Below are 17,719 nucleotides of genomic sequence, written 5' to 3' on the forward strand. Positions count from 1 at the left end.
ACGCTACAGTCTGATATGTTTTTGTTATCAAAATAAGGGATTCTACCTTGAGTTCAGAGTTTTGTCACAAGTGTCAATTAGAACTTAAGCAGACAAATGGCACCATGGAAAATTAAGAAATACATATGACAACTGTTAACCCATTACAGGTCACAATGTAATTTGCATAAATTGTCACGCTATTATTTAAAAATAATTTTAAAAAGCCCAAATCCACTTTAAAGGGCAGCAAGTTTAGAATATTTTCCGTCAAAGAAAAGCTTTATTGGTCACTCCTGCATGGAGTAATGAAGATTTTCTAATGAGAGCTGAACCTGCAGAACCTTTTGTTAACTTCTAATTAGAGTACTTGAACGTTACTTAGCTAAGCTAAAGTCCTGTAAATTATTAAAGACGTCATTCCCCCAGCAATGTAACTGGTGTTTTGATACACGATAGTGGTTTGGTGTAAAATTCATGGAAGTGCTTGGACTCCATGTTCCTGACAAAAAGGGAGTATCAAAATGTTGTGAATAGGCTTCTTTTGGACTAAATATTTTCTTACAAACACCAGCCATCTGGCTAGTAGTAGGGTTTTTATGTATTAAACCTAAGGCATTCCTGTAGTATTTGAGGCCAATGTACTTTTAAACACACATCATATGTGATAAAGCATTATTCTTTCTAACAAACTTCCACATCACCCAGCTGAGGTCTACTAGATGAATAATTATTATGGGGAAAAGTGTATATCATTATGGGGGATACAAACACATTTTATTAATTCCTCAGTATTTACTGAATGTTTCTCTCACTTGCTACTACTTGAATGATCTGGTTAGCTCAAATTTCTCCAGTACTGTCTTTAAAACAGTTCTTATGACTTCACTGGTAATTCAGCATGCTGAGTATCTTCATCTACACACTGATTCCAACTCAGGTGATCGTACATTTTTTTTAACCCTTTCTCATCTGTCAGCCAGTTATCAAAAAGTGATACCTGGCAGTGACCCTTACTCTTCTGCAAAAAAAGTGATTCCCTCTGCAAACCATGATGGAAGCATCCAGGGACACTGCTGATGACCTGCATTATTCTGGATTCATAATTAGCATTTCCGGAAGTCAAAGAAGTCATGAGTCTGTGTTTTTCCTTAGGAGGACACACGATTGGGTTGTACTATCAGCAGTTTCCTCCTTTAGAAATAAATGAACAAATGTTGTGCTCAGAGTAAAGCGTTAGACAGCTCTAACTCAGAATTGCTTGACCATCCTCTTGCACAGACTTTCTGACCTATGCCAGTGTTGCCTTTCCCATTTCCTTCTGGTTGAAATCTCGTGGATAAGGCCTATTTCTAAACCAGTTTGTTTTGCTACTTTAAAGGATAAAGTTTATCATTTGGCAACTTCCCAACAGGACTGAATGCAAATTGTTTTATTGTTTCTGATCATGTGGAATCTGCATCAATGTTCTAAAAACCTCCAAAGAATTATCAGTTGTTACAGAATTACCACTCCCAGAAAAATATCATACACTTTCTGGACAGTTCTGGAAACAAAGTGTACTTGAACATTTTTTTCTGGTAACATGCTATAGAAGCATCTCCACAAAACCAAAAATTAATTTGATTTGTCCAGCCCCTCAGCTCTGCCACAGCTGCAGACTGCAGGTCCTGAATTCACAAAGAGGAGAGGCACTTTCTCCCTCATTGCATAATGGGAACCTGTAAACATCTTTTGCGTTACAATGCCTTTGGCCAAAGTTATGATCATACCTACGATATACTTACCACGTGAAGGAATGTACGTTAATCATCATTCTGAGCAACCAGAAATACTGCCATCCTCCATATTTCACTATATTGCTGTTACGAAAGAAGTATTAAAGCAATTCCTTGTGCTTTATTTGAAATCAAATGGTATCTGTTATTTTTGTAGTTGTCAGCCGAGTGTACCGAAACACAGCCTTTAAATAGCTGCCGTCGAAATGGCCTGGTTTTTAGATTCAAACAGCCAAACCTCTGCAGCTCAACACTGAGTCTGCTTTTATTGCTGGGTACCAATTTTCACATTATGGTGCTCAGTGACGAAGTGGAAGGCGGTAAGCCTTCCATTATAAATTGGAAAACGGAACTGCAATTCACTATCTAAATACACACTTAGCACACTACCCTGTAGGAAAGCGCTGCCTAATGAGCCATTAGTATAATCTCCTGTTACAAGCTACCGGAAAATTGTCTCTCAGTACTAATTTGACATAGACAAGACTGGTAAAGTGATACGTATGTTTATTTAACATATACTCTCTATATATAGTTTTTTTCATTTTTGTATTTTTTACATGTATTTCCTTATGTAATGTAGGGGGAAAAAAAAAAAAAGAGGAAACACTAAACCTTGTCTCACCTTACACATTTTCATTTCCAAGGTGCTCGGCCTAACACTGTAAATGCCATGAATTGAGCAGCTGAAAAATTACTATTAACACAACGAGACTGTAATGAGATGATAGGAAGAGGACTGCAAAAATGGTGGTATTGGCAATACAGGTATTACCCAAAGCAGACAAGGGATGGGTTACGCAGGCTTTCTCATCCCTGCTCCCCACCCTTTATTTAAAAGCAAAACTTGGTCCTGCGGTTGGATACAAGCCTTTGCATTTCATGGATTAGTTGAATGAAGTGAGAGCAGATGCTTCGTGAAGCAGTAAAAAAAAAGACATTGCATGCATTAATCCATGAACATAGCTGTGACATTTCCTTGAGCTGGGTGTGCTTTTGTATTGGAAACCACGTTAATCTGAGACTGCAGCCACTTCGGTATCCCACAACTGTATGTAGAAGTTAACTACAGGTCTGCACCACAGCTTAGTAACACACAGCACAGTCTAGATGAGGAGACAGAAACGTGTAATTCAGGATACTACAGTGTGGGACCTTTATCACCTTGCAAGCACTTTGAGGCGTGGCTCATAGTTACAAATGCCACTTTTAGGGACTCGGAAAATAGGTAAACACCTCTCAAAATTCAGAACAGAAGCTAAGATTAACTACTTGAACTGTTCTTCGCATATGTTAAAGTTTCCCTTTTCACAGTAGCTATAAGGCACAGTATTTCAATGTTAGCGTCATCTCTTGCTGTCCAAAATTAGACCTCCTTACACAGTTTCTCTTATTTGTCTGAAAGTTTGCCTTCGACACCAAATAAAATCTGAAAAACATGTCCACTTTGATGTTGTTTCAGGAATTCTAGGAACTGGCCAAGATCCATGTGATAGTCATTCCTCAGGCCATAATCACCATGTGCCTGAAACTGTAGGTCTTCAAAAACACGAAAGAGACGAAGATTATCGACGCTTCCCTCCGTTTCTACATTCTCCACATGCTTGCATGAAATATGCTTCCAGTTGGGATACCTAATAGCACGCCAAAACTCGTCACAGTTTTCTCGGAGTCCCTCCACACAGATCACACCAGGTTTCCCCATGAGGCAGAAGCCAGTCAGATTTAACTTCTTTGCACAGTCAAAAATCTTCTTCCTCAATTCCTGCCTATATATATGATGGCTGTAGATCCACATGCGATGCAATGTTTCTTTAACCACGACTTCTTTTGAAGCACTTTCAGAAGAGATCTTACTGTTTTCCAAGTAAGGCAGGCTGTTTTCTTTCACCCACTGCACAGCTTCATATACGCACAGTTCACCTGAATCTAAAGAGCTCATGTGAGAAGCGAGACAAGTGTTGAGCTGCAACTGCTGCTCTCTGTGCAGTGCACTGGATCTTGCAAAAAGCTGAGGAGCTACGTGAGGATACATATGGGGCAGCAGTACCTGCAATTCCACTTTTACCTTAAAAACAGAACACACACACAAAAAGGAAATTAATTCTGCAGCTACCGAAAGACATGCTAGATTCTTCTTCCCTGTCAAATGCAGATAATGAAGAGATGTAATTAAGATTGCGACATCCTAAAGACTGGAATTACTTCTTCCGCTTTCCTTTTTTCTGCTCCTTTTCTTTTGTTGCACCATGCTGGGGCCTTCCCAACATATCTAAAGTTTCTGCTGTTTACAGAAATAATGCCGTGGCTTGAAAGAAGGAACACAGTTACCCTCTAGGGGTATTTCTAGTGCGTGTTCTCAGTACATGCTCAGCGTTGCTGCAGCGATAAAATACCAGTCTATCAGAGTCAAGGGGCAAGTGGCTTTTGAGAATCTTGTCCCTTACCAAATGCACATCTGAGCAATGAACTCAGCCCAGTTGCTGGATCTACTTCAGGGAAACAAGGCCAAGCGTTATACAAATAAGTGTTTATGGTTGTACATATTGTATATAGAGGCATTATTACCATTTTAAGCAAGTATTCACCCTAACAGAGGAAGTGTTTTCAGGATTATAGGGGACAAAAAGACCTATGTGCATTTTAGGCCCAGGAAACCTCTAGATTATCTTGCCTGATCTCCTACAGACCACAGGCTATTGAATTTCTCTTCATTATTCCTACAGTGTCTTAAAATGAAGCACCTTGGTTCTTTGGAAACAGAACCCTGCCTGTGGTCCCAGAACTGGAGAGGATTCATGTGTCCTCAGCGCTTGATGCTCTTGTATATCACTAGGGGATTTTCACTACAGCACACGATCAAATTCTTAATCCTGCAGAGGGAAGTGAATTGTGAAACAACTAATTATCTTTCCCAGTTTCTTGACAATCTGCCATGGAAAAGAAGTTCTTCCTACAGAAGCCCTCCCTACACAGTTCATAAACCTTGTCTCTGAAGGCTGGTGAAAGAGTGCATTTTAGAAAGATACCAAATCTTCTACATAAGTTTCCAAGTAATCATGAGGCCACCTCATTACCCAGTAAATTGTTCTGATGTTTAATTATGCTCATTCCTAGAAAAATGCACATACTTCTAGGTTGAGTTTGTTGCGTTTCAATTTCCAGTCACTGCATTATTATATACTCAGACCTACACTAATGGCTATGTTTTCTGTGCAAGTATTTACATCACTTAGTTGTCACCTGTAACCTTTTCTTCAATAGAATAAACTATTGGAACTCTTCACACTGTAAGTTTGGGGGTTTGTATCGCAGTTTATAGGCTGATTTTGTTTAGTGTTGGTGTGACTCTTCTTAGTAGTATTCTGCCATTTGGGGCTACTTTTACATTACTGTATTTCAAATACAGGTCAATAAATGTTAGTAAACGTGACAAGGGGTGGAAGAGAGAAAGAATAGGGCACTCTTGCTAGAATGATGTGAAGTGTAACATGTATTCCCACGAGGGGAGTGCTGCCTTTGTAACCCCGTAAACTAACAACCCTCATGTGGACACAACCCTACCTAAGCTCTTGTGAATGCTGTGTGCTACTGATGTCAGTTGTCTATTCCTAGCTGCGATTTTTGTAGTCCTTCTTGCCCAAAGAAAGTTAAGACTCAAATAAATAATAAAAACTAAGACTTTTTTGTTACTCTTTACTTTTGAAACAGCAGGTATTAGGTGGGTTTTTTCCCTTTTTTCAGGGCAGAGTTTTTAAGTGTCTGCACAAGGAGTAAAGAAAACAACACATGTGAACACACCAGCACACGTGAACACATCGACATGTAAGTTCTCACCTTTGCCTCCCCTACATCAATAGCAATTGAATATTCGAGCTGCGGGGGCAGAGCTCCACCAGCGTTTCTCAGGTAGCGCTGCACACGGGGCACAGCGTCCTCATCCAGATGTATTTCACCTTTTTTGGGAAACATCGAAAGGAGCATTTCCACTTCCAGCAGCTGGAGCTCCAGGCACTCCTGCAGCGTGACAGCCATCGCACTGCCCTCCACACGCACCTGGGACGAGAGGCCTGGCGCCAAACCCCGGGGTTTTGCACACAGGGAGGCTTGGCACCGAACAAGCCGGCCTCCGCCGGGAAACCCCAGGATTTTTTAAGGGCAGGCTTTGCATTCAATAGGGCTGAGTACAAAACGCTTAAGAAGTTCGTCCCTTACAGGCGCGGTTCACAGCCGACCTGGGGAAAGGAGCCTGCGCCAAGGCGGGGGTGCCGAAGGGGGCATGCGCGCCGGCAGCCTCACCTGAGCCGCAGGGCTTTCAAGCGGCACGGCAGAGGACGGCCGCCCAGCCGAGCGGAGGGGAGGCGACCGGTCTCTTCATGCCGCCTCGCCGCTGCGGCCGCCGAGGCGAGGGGAAGCGGCGCGCAGCCCTCGACCCGCCGCCGCCGCCGCCCTCAGCCGCGGCCTTTGGGCAGGCGCTGCCTCAGCCGCCGGCGGGCGGGGACGCGCATGCGCGCTGGGCGCAGCGGGCTCGCCGTGGAGGGGCGCGGTGTCCGCGGCCAGCTCCCCGCTTCCCCCTCACAGCCTCGGGGCTTCACGGCCTCCTCCGCTAGCCGCCCGCTCCGCCTTAAACCCCTGCGGTCAAAGCGTGAGACGCGGAGGGCGGGCGCGGGGCCTCTCCCAAAAGCCTGTCAGGGCACCGCGGGGGGGTGGCACGGGTGGGAGCCCGGGGGAGGACGCTTGGGCTGCCTGAGGAATAAAATCATGGCAGGCTTGCCTCTGAGGGAGAGACCGCTGGGACCCTGAGGTGGGTACCGCCGCCCGGTGCCCCACAGACGCCGGCAGAACCTTAGAGGCCGGGCCGGGCGTTGCGCACGGCTAAGGCGGGCGTGAAGAGAAGACAAAATGGCCGACGCCACGTTTATGTAGGTGGGCGGGTAGGGCTGGGTGCCTGAGGTGGCAACTTGGAAGTCCCTGCGTGACGTGTAAGGCTTGGCGTCACAGACCAATCCTTCCTGACGTTCACGTTGGATTTTCAGCGACAGCGCTGCGGGCCGGGGATGGGGCCGGGGGCCGGGGCCCCGGCCCCGGCCCCCGGCCCCATCCCCGGCCCCGGTTCTGACTGGCGAGTGGGCGTGGCCTGCGCGGCTGTGTGCCCGCCCAGCGCGCTGCCATTGGGTGGGCGCGGCTTGGGGGCGTGGTCTCGCCGGCTCCGGAAGGGAAGCGCGGCGGCGGCGGTGGGTGAGCGGCCCGGGGGGGGGTGGGATGTTTGGGGGGCTTCTTGTCCTTTTCGAGTGGGTGAGGGCTGCGAAGGCTTGAAGAGGGAGGACGGATTGCTTTTGAACTCCAGAGTTAACGCGGGGAGTCGTGGCCGAGTGCGTCGAGTGGCTGATGTTGCAGCGAGAGACGGCCAGCCCTGTGCAGTAACTTTGTGAGGAATCCTGGAGCCAGCCGATGGGGAATCGTGGCTCTCCTCACCCAAATCCCATCATCCCTTCGTGATCTGGTGAAATCTGGTAGAGCTCTGTTTATCTAGTGCTGTAGCGGGAACGTCGAGGCTCCTTCATGGATCGCTCTGGTCATGGTTCCCCTTGCAGTCCCACCAAGGGATTTGTGTGATACGAAGGGTATTGTGCTGACACCGGTTTAAAATACCCATGGGCTTCAAACATAAAGTGCAAAACTAGTTATAAGCACTTGACTTCTCTCACTTGCATATGTGTTACTTCTTTCTAGAGAAATGGATTCTGAAGCACTTAAAAAATACTCAGCGTTACATCCTAAACCTGCCGGACTTACTCTTCACTATGGCACCGCTGGGTTTCGCACCAAGGCCGAGCAGCTTGATCACGTCATGTTCCGCATGGGCTTGCTGGCAGTTCTCAGGTCCAAAGCCGTGGTAGCTACTATTGGCATCATGGTTACAGCATCTCACAATCCTGAAGTAAGAACAACCTTTTCGTTCAAAAGAAAATAGATGTGAGCAGTCTGGTGGAATCAAAGCTCTTCGTGGTACCGAGACACCAGATCCTGCAGGCACTTGGACCTACTTAAAGCATGTGTTTAGCCTGCTCCCTGTAAATATGGCATCTGTTATGTTTGAAGTTACTTTTCCCTGTACATAGGAGCGTCATGTTCTGTCATGTGGAAATGCTGTAATGTAGGAAACTTGTAACATTGGCAAGCTACGAGTACCCTTGAGAAGAGAAGAACATTTGAGCAAAATCTGCTAGTTTAAAAAAATACAGAGATGCAGCAATTACAAATCAGGCATTTAGACTTCTGCTGCTGTGGAGCATTCCGGGTTATTAGAATCTCCCCTTATGTCATTTTAATGTCAAATGAATTTCATACCAAAATTATAAGGGGGAAAAAGTCGGTTACTTAATATGCTGGCTATGTTACTTTTTTGGGCTTATTAGAGGTTTAAATAAGCAGCTAAGCTATTGCTTCCCAGAAATGCTCCACATTTAAAGAAGCAATGTGATTGGACCGTGTGTCGGCTGTCTTCAAAGAGATTTTATTAAGTTTCCCACCTTTAGACTTGGTATCTTTTGTTCTGTTTTCCTCTAAGGAAGATAATGGTGTAAAGCTGGTTGATCCTCTTGGTGAAATGCTGCACCCTTCCTGGGAAGAGTATGCCACCCAACTAGCAAATGCAGAGGAGCGAGAATTACAGAAAATAATAACTGAGATCTGCCAAAAAGCAGCAGTGAACCAGCAGAAAGATGCTTCTGTTTTTATTGGTAGAGACACCAGGTAATTACAAAATGGTGTAGATGTGTGCTGCTTTTATGGAAGTGCCAGCATTTTGTTCATGGGTGTTTCTGGATGTTTAGCCCTCCACAGCCAGATTATGCTTTTTTTTTGTGCCTAGTCTGCTACCTGTCACAGTAATTTATGATTATAGCAATGAACAAAAGTTCTCCAAGTTTGTTCCTATATTAGTTTTCCTGATAGTTATGAGAACTTCCTAGCACTGTTTCTGAATGGGATGCTTTATTGTGGATTTGGGGTTTTTTTTGTGGGTACCGTGTGACGTCCACGTGTGTTCAGCCGTTTACTTGTCTTTGCAATTTTCTGGGGTGGTGGCTTCCAAACTTTTTTATTGGGAGGTCCCTACAATAGAAAAAAGGTATGGATTTCTTCATATTGAATCTAAGTCTACGGGCAGAAAGCTTGTAGAGTCTTCTTCCACATGTTTCCTTCCCAAGTCCATACGTAAATGTCTTCTGCAAAGGTTATCGGTTGTATTTGTTGTTTTCCAGGCCAAGCAGTGAGAAACTTTCACAGTCAGTAATAGATGGTATCTCCGTTCTAGGTGGTCAGTACCATGGTAAGTTGTGCTTTTGCAGTTCTAGTCTGATTTCAAGTTTTTATGTAAATGTGACTCTGTTATGTAGACCTAAAGCAGTAGCTCAGACACCATTTCCATTTTTGCTTGTAATGATCTTCTTTCAGAGTAGTTGTATGGCTTTAATGCAAGGGGGAGGGTTTCATCTTTTCGTAACAGAACTTGAAAAATTTAATATGGGTTTCCTGCACTGCATTTGTCTGTTTATTGTAGAATAGCAAGTGCTGTACAACTTTTAAGGAGGTATTAATTTAGTATTCTATTTCTGAATGTTGTGCCTTTTATTTTGTGCTAGATTATGGTCTGGTGACAACACCACAGCTACATTACATGGTCTGCTGTCAAAACACCCAAGGGCAGTATGGGAAAGCAACGCTGGAAGGTTATTACGAAAAACTATCCAAAGCTTTTACGGAACTGATAAAGCAGGTGAATACCGGGTGTTGTCTTCTTCATGCAAATGTACAAAATTAGTATCTTCTGTTTGTTAGCCTGTTTGGGTCTGAAGTTTTGAATTCAGCATGCCTCTAAGTATGCTTTCACTAGGGTATGAGTTCACTTTGCCCCTTCTTCCCTTGTGCTAAGTCTCCCAGCCCTGGAGAGAGTCAGAGGCACCTGAAGATTGACTGTGCCAATGGAATAGGAGCCCTTAAACTATCAGAAATGGAGCCCTACTTTCCAAAGGAGGTGCTAATTCACCTATATAATGATGGAACCAAGGAGAAACTCAATCACTTATGTGGTGCAGATTTTGTAAAAGTTCACCAGAAACCACCCAGAGGTATGTAGTCAGTAACTTTATATCCTTTTGCCTCGTCTCCAGAGCTGAAAGCACAGGGTCTAGCGATGGCATATCATCTTGGGATAAGCTGAGCTCCCCTGTTTCTTACTAAGTGACTGCATGAATGGTTCTGCTTGCGCAATGGAAAGAGAGAATGGCTGGTTTTGGCACATCCATAGTTTATGTTAGTCTAAATTGTTTGGAGGCGTACAGTATGTCTCCGACTGTCTGAAATATGCTTGACAGTCCAGGCTGAATGTTAAGCTGGTGGAGTCCAAATATCAGTCAGGACTGGCTTACTTTTATTTACTTTACTTCCCTTTGTGTTATCAAGAAACATTTACGTTGTGGGCTGGGGTTGCAGACACTTTTCCGGGTTCCTGAGGGAGGGCTGGGATAATTAACAGCTTGGTGCCAGCAGACTGACTGACATAAACCAGTGAGGAAATAATTTGATCCAGTTTCCTGCAAAGAAAATCCCTGAATTGGGGGAGCGGGCTAGTTTGAATATTAGGTTATTTAAGGCTAAACTGGGCTCTCCGTTTGACAACTGCACCCTCACTGGAACTGCTAGCCAAATCTGAACACTGAGGTACGGTGTCATTTTGTCATTTGCCCGTGGGCACGCTGCTTGTGTGCTGGAGAAATGTAGAAAGAGGAGCAGCACAGTGGCAGTTCGTCACATCTGGATCGCAGCTTTAACTGGGACTGAGGGGAGACTCCTTGGTCGTTTCCGTGCAGGGATGTGCTCTGAAAAGAAAATGTGGTTTCATAACCAGTTGCTGAAATGAATGATCCAATTTCTCTGAAGCATTAAGCAGTCATAGGGAGTCTCAACCTGTTAAATGTTGCAGTTGCTATTACCTTATGCTTTAGCCTGAGGATCTCAATGGCAGTGGGACATATTGTCCTCTATCACTGTAGGCATGCAGGAGAAGAAACAGGCAAGATTTGGGGTATAGCTTCCTGTGCCCTGAAGGACAAGGTGTCAGCAACGTGGGCCAGCTTTCCTGTCTGCTTGTGTACTAAAATGTGTTTTTCCAAGAAGGGGTTACAGGATGCAGCGTGTCCTTTGGAACTCCGTGCTGAGTTCCTGACAGACTCTGAAATCAGCCTAGGGAATGGCCAGCTGCAGACTTTCTGAGAAATGGACTCTAAGGTTAATGTGAGGAAGGATCTTGGCAAGCATCTTAGAGAAAAGCAAGATGTAGAATCATAGAATCATAGAATAGTTTGGGTTGGAAGGGACCTTTAGAGGTCATCTAGCCCAACCCCCCGGTAATGAGCAGCGACATCTTCAACTAGAGCAGGTTGCTCAGAGCCCCGTCCAACCTGGCCTTGAATGTTTCTAGGGATGGGGTATCTACCACCTCTCTGGGCAACCTGTTGCAGTGTTTCACCACCCTCATCATAAAAATTTCCTTCCTTATATCTAGCCTAAGTCTACCCTCTCTTAGTTTAAAACCATTACCACTTGTCCTATCACAACAGGCCCTGCTAAAAAGTTTGTCCCATCTTATAAGCCCCTTTTCAGTACTGAAAGGCTACAATAAGGTCTCCTTGCAGCCTTCTCTTCTCCAGGCTGAACAACCCTGACTCTCAGCCTTTCCTCATAGGAGAGGTGCTCCAGCCCTCTGGTCATTTTCGTGGCTGTCCTCTGGACTTGCACAGGCCCATGTCTTTCTTGTGCTGAGGGCCCCAGAGCTGGACGCAGTACTCCAGGTGAGGTCTCACCAGAGCAGAGCAGAGGGGCAGAATCCCCTCCCTCGACCTGCTGGCCACGCTGCTTTTGATGCAGCCCAGGATACGGTTGGCTTTCTGGGCTGCAAGTGCACATTGCCGGCTCATGTCCAGCTTTTCATCCACCAGTACCCCCAAGTCCTTCTCTGCAGGGCTGCTCTCAATCCCTTCATCCACAAACGCTGGCTCACTCTGCTGCACAGCAGGGGAAAGCGATTCGCCTCGGTCTGCGTGCGATGCACGAGACTCGCTACGTTCTGCAGTGACTGAGCGTGTGAGGAGGTGCATGTTCTTCTGCTGCAAGGTTTTTGTCCTTGTGCCGTAACTGGCATTCAGTGCTTATTCCCAAAATTTAGAGATGTGACTACACACAGTAGTTCTGGGACTGATTTTCATCACATCTGGGGAGAAGGTGTAGCATAATAAATGTTTAGAGAACCTGCATTTTTTTATATTAGCGTTTATATTTTTGATGTGAATATGCACTTTTCTGTTGCCATTCAATTCAACAGCTTCCCTGTTGGCAAGTCTCCTGGTAAAAGCAATGTCTGTTTCAGAGCATCAGTTTTGTGTGTGTCTGCACAGAGCTAATTTCCGCATGAGATCCACACTGGGACTAGTTTAAATGTTTTGTATCTTTTTCTCTCTCTAACATGCATTTATAACTCTGTGTGCACTAGGGTTAGACATGAAGCCCAATGAGAGATGCTGCTCATTTGATGGCGATGCAGATAGAATTGTTTATTACTATAAGGACACAACTGGCCATTTTCACCTAATTGATGGAGATAAAATAGCAACTTTAATTAGTATCTTCCTTAAAGAACTTCTTGCCAAGGTAACTTTAACATATGAAATGAATGCTGACACTTTAATTTGTGAAGTGTAAAATACTCTAAAGAAGCTGTGTTAGTTTGTATGTGCGTGGTCTCTCTACATCTACCTAAAGTGAACCCAGTTTAAAAAGAGACCAGTTCTGTACCTCACTGGTATGGCCAAAATGTTATTTTTACAAGGTTGTGACTTCCACACTCCAAATAAAAGTCTGAGCACTGATATTTTAACCTGGAACCTTTTCTTAGTGGGAGAGAACTTTTCCATTTTCAGTGTACAAAGTATTGATATTCCATTCTCTTTGTTTCGGTATCTTTCATTAGTTTTTCATTAATTTTGGGTTCAGCCCTTCCCTCAGCATTTCTGTGAAGCTTTATGCACATTGGTCATTCCAACATGACCATTCCATTGGTCATCTCACATTCCAAGTGAGAACTTGGTTGTAGCAGTCAAGGCTACATCATTGTTCCAAAACCACTGTCTGCCACATAGCATCCTCTCCCTAAAGGGGATGTAGAGAAAAAGCTTTTCTTTTTCAGAAGTCCTCTTAGACTTGGTGTCTGTGATACTACACCTAGACGAGTTACCCTGGTTTTCTTTTCTTAGAGGCCAGCTCATTTCTTACACTGTAGCAGAGATGCCGGCCAGTGAGGAGAACTTGTGCTTGCTACCAGCCTTTGCTTGCTTTGCACTGGAAGCTTTGACATTACTCCTTGTGTACGTGGCCTGATGTAATGCCATGTGTCTGGCTAGTGCACGGAGCTTGCTGAATCTGAAAAAGGGTTTGGAAAGCCTATGCAGGTCACTGAATGGAGAGCTGCTTCAAGCCAGCCACAAAAACTGCGATACACAAAGATGTGACAGGATTTGTGTTGTCTTAAATGGCTACAAGTTTTCTGTGAGCTGCTTCCTTCCTTCCTCTGATGCCCAGGTGTTTTAAGTGTCTGTAGGAGAACATATGTTTAATATTCTGATTATCCTTCCATTTATCCTACTCCTCTGGCTATGTGGCTATCGGACAGTAAAGCACTTTGTTTCTTGGATTCCTCAGGTGGGACAGACTTTAAAGATGGCAGTGGTACAAACAGCATATGCCAATGGGAGTTCAACACGCTACATTGAGGAAACACTGAAGGTATTCTCCAGTTTTTTTCCTGGTAGTTTTCTGCAAAAGATGTTTACTGCAAATCTGTTTACTTCTAAAATAAATGCTACTGTAACATGATAGCTAGGTAAACTTAAACTAGGCTAAAATACATGACTCTTTCAGACCTGCAGCAGCCACTAAATTCTTGGTGGTAAAGGAGACGCAAGAGAGCAAAGCTGAAAAAGTTCTAGTCAGCTTTTGCTAGTTTAAAAAAAAAAAGTTTGGCAAAAGTTAAACACATCCTTTGTTACTTCTGGAACAAGTTGAGGAATTTATGGCTTTGCAACTACGTGAGTTGGTAAAGGCTCCTTGATATTTTGACACTGGTTGTTTCATTTTCTGTAACAGGCTAAATGTTGTTCACTATGGACGATTGGTTGGCAAAAATTGAGCTAAGGTCTTATTTCAGTTTGGGTAGAAATCTGGTATGTTCCCTGGAACCATAAAATGAATTGGAGTTTTCTTGGTTTGGGTTTTTGTTGTGGTGTGGTTTGTGGGCGGGGGGGTGGGGTGGGGTGGGTTGTTTTTTTTTTTTAAATCAGCCTTTATTTCCAGTTGGAGAAATGAAATCTTCATTTTAATCAGGCCTGCAGAAATAGTGGGTAAGTTTAGCTCCAGGGAGTAGTTGTGAAACACAGGCTGGTTTGTAAGAGTCTACCTGGGTTGGCGCTCGGTTCCTGGCAGTTCCCCTGCAGTTCCCATCTACTGAAGAGAGGCTGTGACACTGCTTACATTCTCTGCATATCCCTGGGCTGCAGGTACCTGTGCACTGCGTCAAAACAGGAGTGAAACACTTGCATCACAAGGCCCATGAGTTTGATGTTGGTGTTTATTTTGAGGCAAACGGACACGGTACAGTAAGTATGAGCATGTAACGCGTAAGATCAGCCAATATGTACAAAATTTTGGTTGGATTAACTGGAGAAGGAGGTCTTTTCACTCTCTGCTTACATTTATAAACAAGACTTTTCTCTCCTTGTTTGAGAACAGACTTGCTTCCCCCTTCTGTCTTTATCATAGCACTGCCACCAACTCCTCTGTGTTTTATGTGGGGGGTGGGAATTCACGGTAGTGAACATTAATGACGGTTATTTGGGCTTAAATGGCAGAAGTTTTTTTCCTCATTACTGCATGTATCCTAGGGTGTGATGTGGGTTGATCTCGACAAGCTCTCACCTTTTTATTCTAGGTATTATTTAGTAAAGCTGCTGAAACAAAAATAAGACAACTGGCAAAAGAGGAGAAAGATGATGAAAAAAGAGAAGCGGCGAAGGTGCTTGAAAACATGATTGACCTGATTAATCAGGTAAAAATGGAGAGAAACAAATCACTGTGGTGACATCATGAGGCTAATCCTGTTTGTGAGTACCTGTCAGGCTACTGCCAGGGGCTGCGGGAGCAGGAAGTAGGGTGCCATGATGGAAGGGGCCAAGAAGAGAAGGGCAGGAACAGGGTCACTGTTCACTGGAACAGGTTGCCCAGAGAGGCAGTGGAGGCCCCATCCCTGGCAACATTCAAGGTCAGGTTGGACGGGGCTCTGAGCAACCTGATCTGGTTAAAGCTGTCCCTGCTCACTGCAGGGGGGTTGGGCTAGATGACCTCTAAAGGTCCCTTCCAACCCAAAGCATTCTAGGATTCTATGAACAGTTGCCTTTCAAAAGCTGTAGTACTTTCTCACGAGGGGATGCAGAATGCTTTTATCTGAGCAGTCTTCTGGGTTCAGGACCTAAAGAATGGGATGGCATGGGAACCTAGTGACAGACTGTGCCTTGTTCATGATTCAGTAGCAAGTCATCTTTCATCTGATGTTTTTCACTAACCTATGCGGTATGGGAGGACAGGGGTGTTTCGGTGCCCTGGGCCTCCCTGTCTCAGCACAGACATTGCTCATCTGGGGTAGGGCCAAATCATACTTCACAGGCGGGCTTTAAGCAGCCTGATCCCGGAACAAAGGCGGGGTGCCAGTTGTCCTTCGGAGAGGTGAGGACAAGCACTTGCCCTTGGCTGAGCTGTACACGTGTGCTGCTGTTCTCCTTACCACAGGGTCAGCGTGGTAAGGAAGCAAAAATAAAACAACATTCCCCCCCCCCCCCCCCCCCCAAACAAACCAACCAACCCCCTCACAACTACCCAGACTGAGGCAAGACAGCCTGGCTGCGTTTTCACTCTCTTCTGGTGGAAGCCTTTGTTTCCTCACTGTTGACTTCTCCCGTATTTCTTCCCTTCCCCTGTTAACAGACAGTTGGTGACGCAGTCTCAGACATGCTGGTTATTGAAGCCATCCTGGCTTTGAAAGGTCTGACTGTGCAACAGTGGGACGCCATCTACACTGACCTTCCGAATCGGCTGCTCAAAGTTCAGGTGAGTTACGCACCACGCTGGCTCAGGTTAGCAGCAGGCTCTTGGGGCCCTGCTGTGAGCAGCTCTTGCCTGCATCTATTGAGATAACCTTGATTTTAAAGCTGAAACAGCCCACTGAAGGGCAGAAGTAGGCCAAACAAGCCATGAAACAACCCAGAGGAGGGACCAGAATTTCACTTGGACTAAAATAAATATTTGACTTCTACAGATGATGAAATAATAGCCAACTATGTTAAACAGAAAAACCTAAGCAAAACTGATCAAATTTTAACTTAGAAATTTTTTTCTTAACTTTCAAATGAGAAAACTACTGGATTTTTCTTGCTGTGCCACTTTGTGTAACTTGAATATTCAAGGTCTTACTTCTTTACATTCTCCAATATTCAGAGAGCTTGAGGGGAACAGGCTCCCACATGGTAGCATTCTATTAGACACAGTAAGGGAGCTCGGGGCTCTAAATTAACCAGATGAGAGTTTAAGCTTTCTGATCTACTGGGAGAAGCTGCGGCTTCAGTTCAGAGGCTGACCAAGGAGGCATGTTCAGAACTGACCCTTTTTTTTTCCAAACCAAGCAGCTGAGTCCTATCAGGACTTGGTTAATACATGCAGAGCAGGGGTCCTAGGGATCCCAACCTGTTTGAGTTAAGCAGGGAACTCCCCAACTGAGCTCTTCTTCAGGCAGCACACCACCTCAAAACCTGAGGTTCTGTCGTACCTGTGACCTTTTTCATTCCGCTCTCATCATACCGCTCCAGCACGCAAATAAACTGTCTGGTTCTGCTGCTGCAGGTTGCAGACAGGCGAGTTATTGACACAACAGATGCAGAAAGGCATGCAGTTACGCCTCCGGGACTACAAGAGAAAATTGATGCACTTGTAAAGAAGTACAAACTGTCGCGAGCGTTTGTCCGTCCATCAGGAACAGAAGATGTAGTTAGAATATACGCTGAAGCAGACACACAGGTCAGAGCTTGAACAGCTTGTATGTAAGGTGGATTTGTTTCTGTTAGCATTGGGTGATGGAAGGAGAAACATGTTTACATACTGGTCATTTAAACACACTTAACAGGTGCTAAATTTGGAAAAAAACTTAGTGATCACAAAGCCTCTGGATTCTCTTTTATTTATAAAAGTGATTTTTAATGTTGGCAATGTTTAAAAGTTAAATGTTTGTAAAGGCACATTTGACACTAGATGATTTTGAAAAGAAAAATCAGCCTTCTGAGAACTCGGGGATAAGAAGAAAGTTACCAAAGCAGCCAGTAACTGCTTGATTTCATAAGAAGCACAATGAAAAAAACCAAACAAACAAACTTTGGCTGCTGTTAAGAATTAGTCCACAGGGGAACTTAAAGTTGACAGCAAAAGCTGTGGCCCTGCTCTGTCCCCTTCACGTGCTCCTGCCCGCTTCTTCCTGCCAGCATGACCACAGTGGCGGAAGATGCCTCAGGACGACAGAGCAATAGAGGGATCACTGCATTTGCGGGAAAACACCTTAATATCACATATTTGCTGTAACCTTCTCATACTGACAGCAACGTAACGAACTTTTAAAACATTCCACAGGAGAACGCGGATGCCCTCGCCCATGAAGTAAGCCTGGCTGTTTACCACCTCGCTGGTGGAAAGGGAGCACCACCCCAGCCTCTGTAACGAGTGATACAACTGCAGTTAAGGTTCATAACTTGACTATTTTTTAATATTACTTTCTCTACTGTTTGCTAGTGTGGACATACCCAACCCTTCCT

The 17,719-nt window shown here is 44.7% G+C and overlaps 2 protein-coding genes across 3 annotated transcripts; one reads left to right on the top strand and one right to left on the bottom strand.

Moving 5' to 3' along the window:
- Positions 1-3,147: 3,147 nt before the first annotated feature.
- Positions 3,148-5,792, bottom strand: RWDD2A (RWD domain containing 2A). Its single transcript, XM_009492242.2, has 2 exons — positions 5,595-5,792; positions 3,148-3,825 (listed from the first exon to the last, which is right to left on the bottom strand). Exons 1-2 carry the CDS (start codon positions 5,790-5,792, stop codon positions 3,148-3,150), a joined length of 876 nt encoding a protein of 291 aa, XP_009490517.2.
- Positions 5,793-7,492: 1,700 nt separating this feature from the next.
- On the top strand, positions 7,493-17,654 carry PGM3 (phosphoglucomutase 3). Of its 2 annotated transcripts, XM_009478151.2 has the most exons (12): positions 7,493-7,698; positions 8,329-8,513; positions 9,023-9,090; positions 9,404-9,537; positions 9,694-9,889; positions 12,310-12,467; positions 13,515-13,598; positions 14,369-14,467; positions 14,800-14,916; positions 15,849-15,971; positions 16,761-16,934; positions 17,538-17,654. In XM_009478151.2, the coding sequence occupies exons 1-12, from the start codon at positions 7,495-7,497 to the stop codon at positions 17,622-17,624; spliced, it is 1,629 nt and encodes a 542-aa protein (XP_009476426.2). In that variant the 5' UTR covers positions 7,493-7,494; the 3' UTR covers positions 17,625-17,654. The 2 variants fall into 2 exon arrangements, with proteins under 2 accessions (XP_009476426.2, XP_075563631.1); XM_075707516.1 differs by lacking the exon at positions 15,849-15,971 and having other exon boundaries at positions 7,495-7,698.
- The last annotated feature ends 65 nt before the right edge of the window (positions 17,655-17,719 follow it).

The sequence above is a fragment of the Pelecanus crispus genome, chromosome 3 (assembly GCF_030463565.1).
Source record: "Pelecanus crispus isolate bPelCri1 chromosome 3, bPelCri1.pri, whole genome shotgun sequence".
NCBI lineage: Eukaryota > Metazoa > Chordata > Aves > Pelecaniformes > Pelecanidae > Pelecanus > Pelecanus crispus.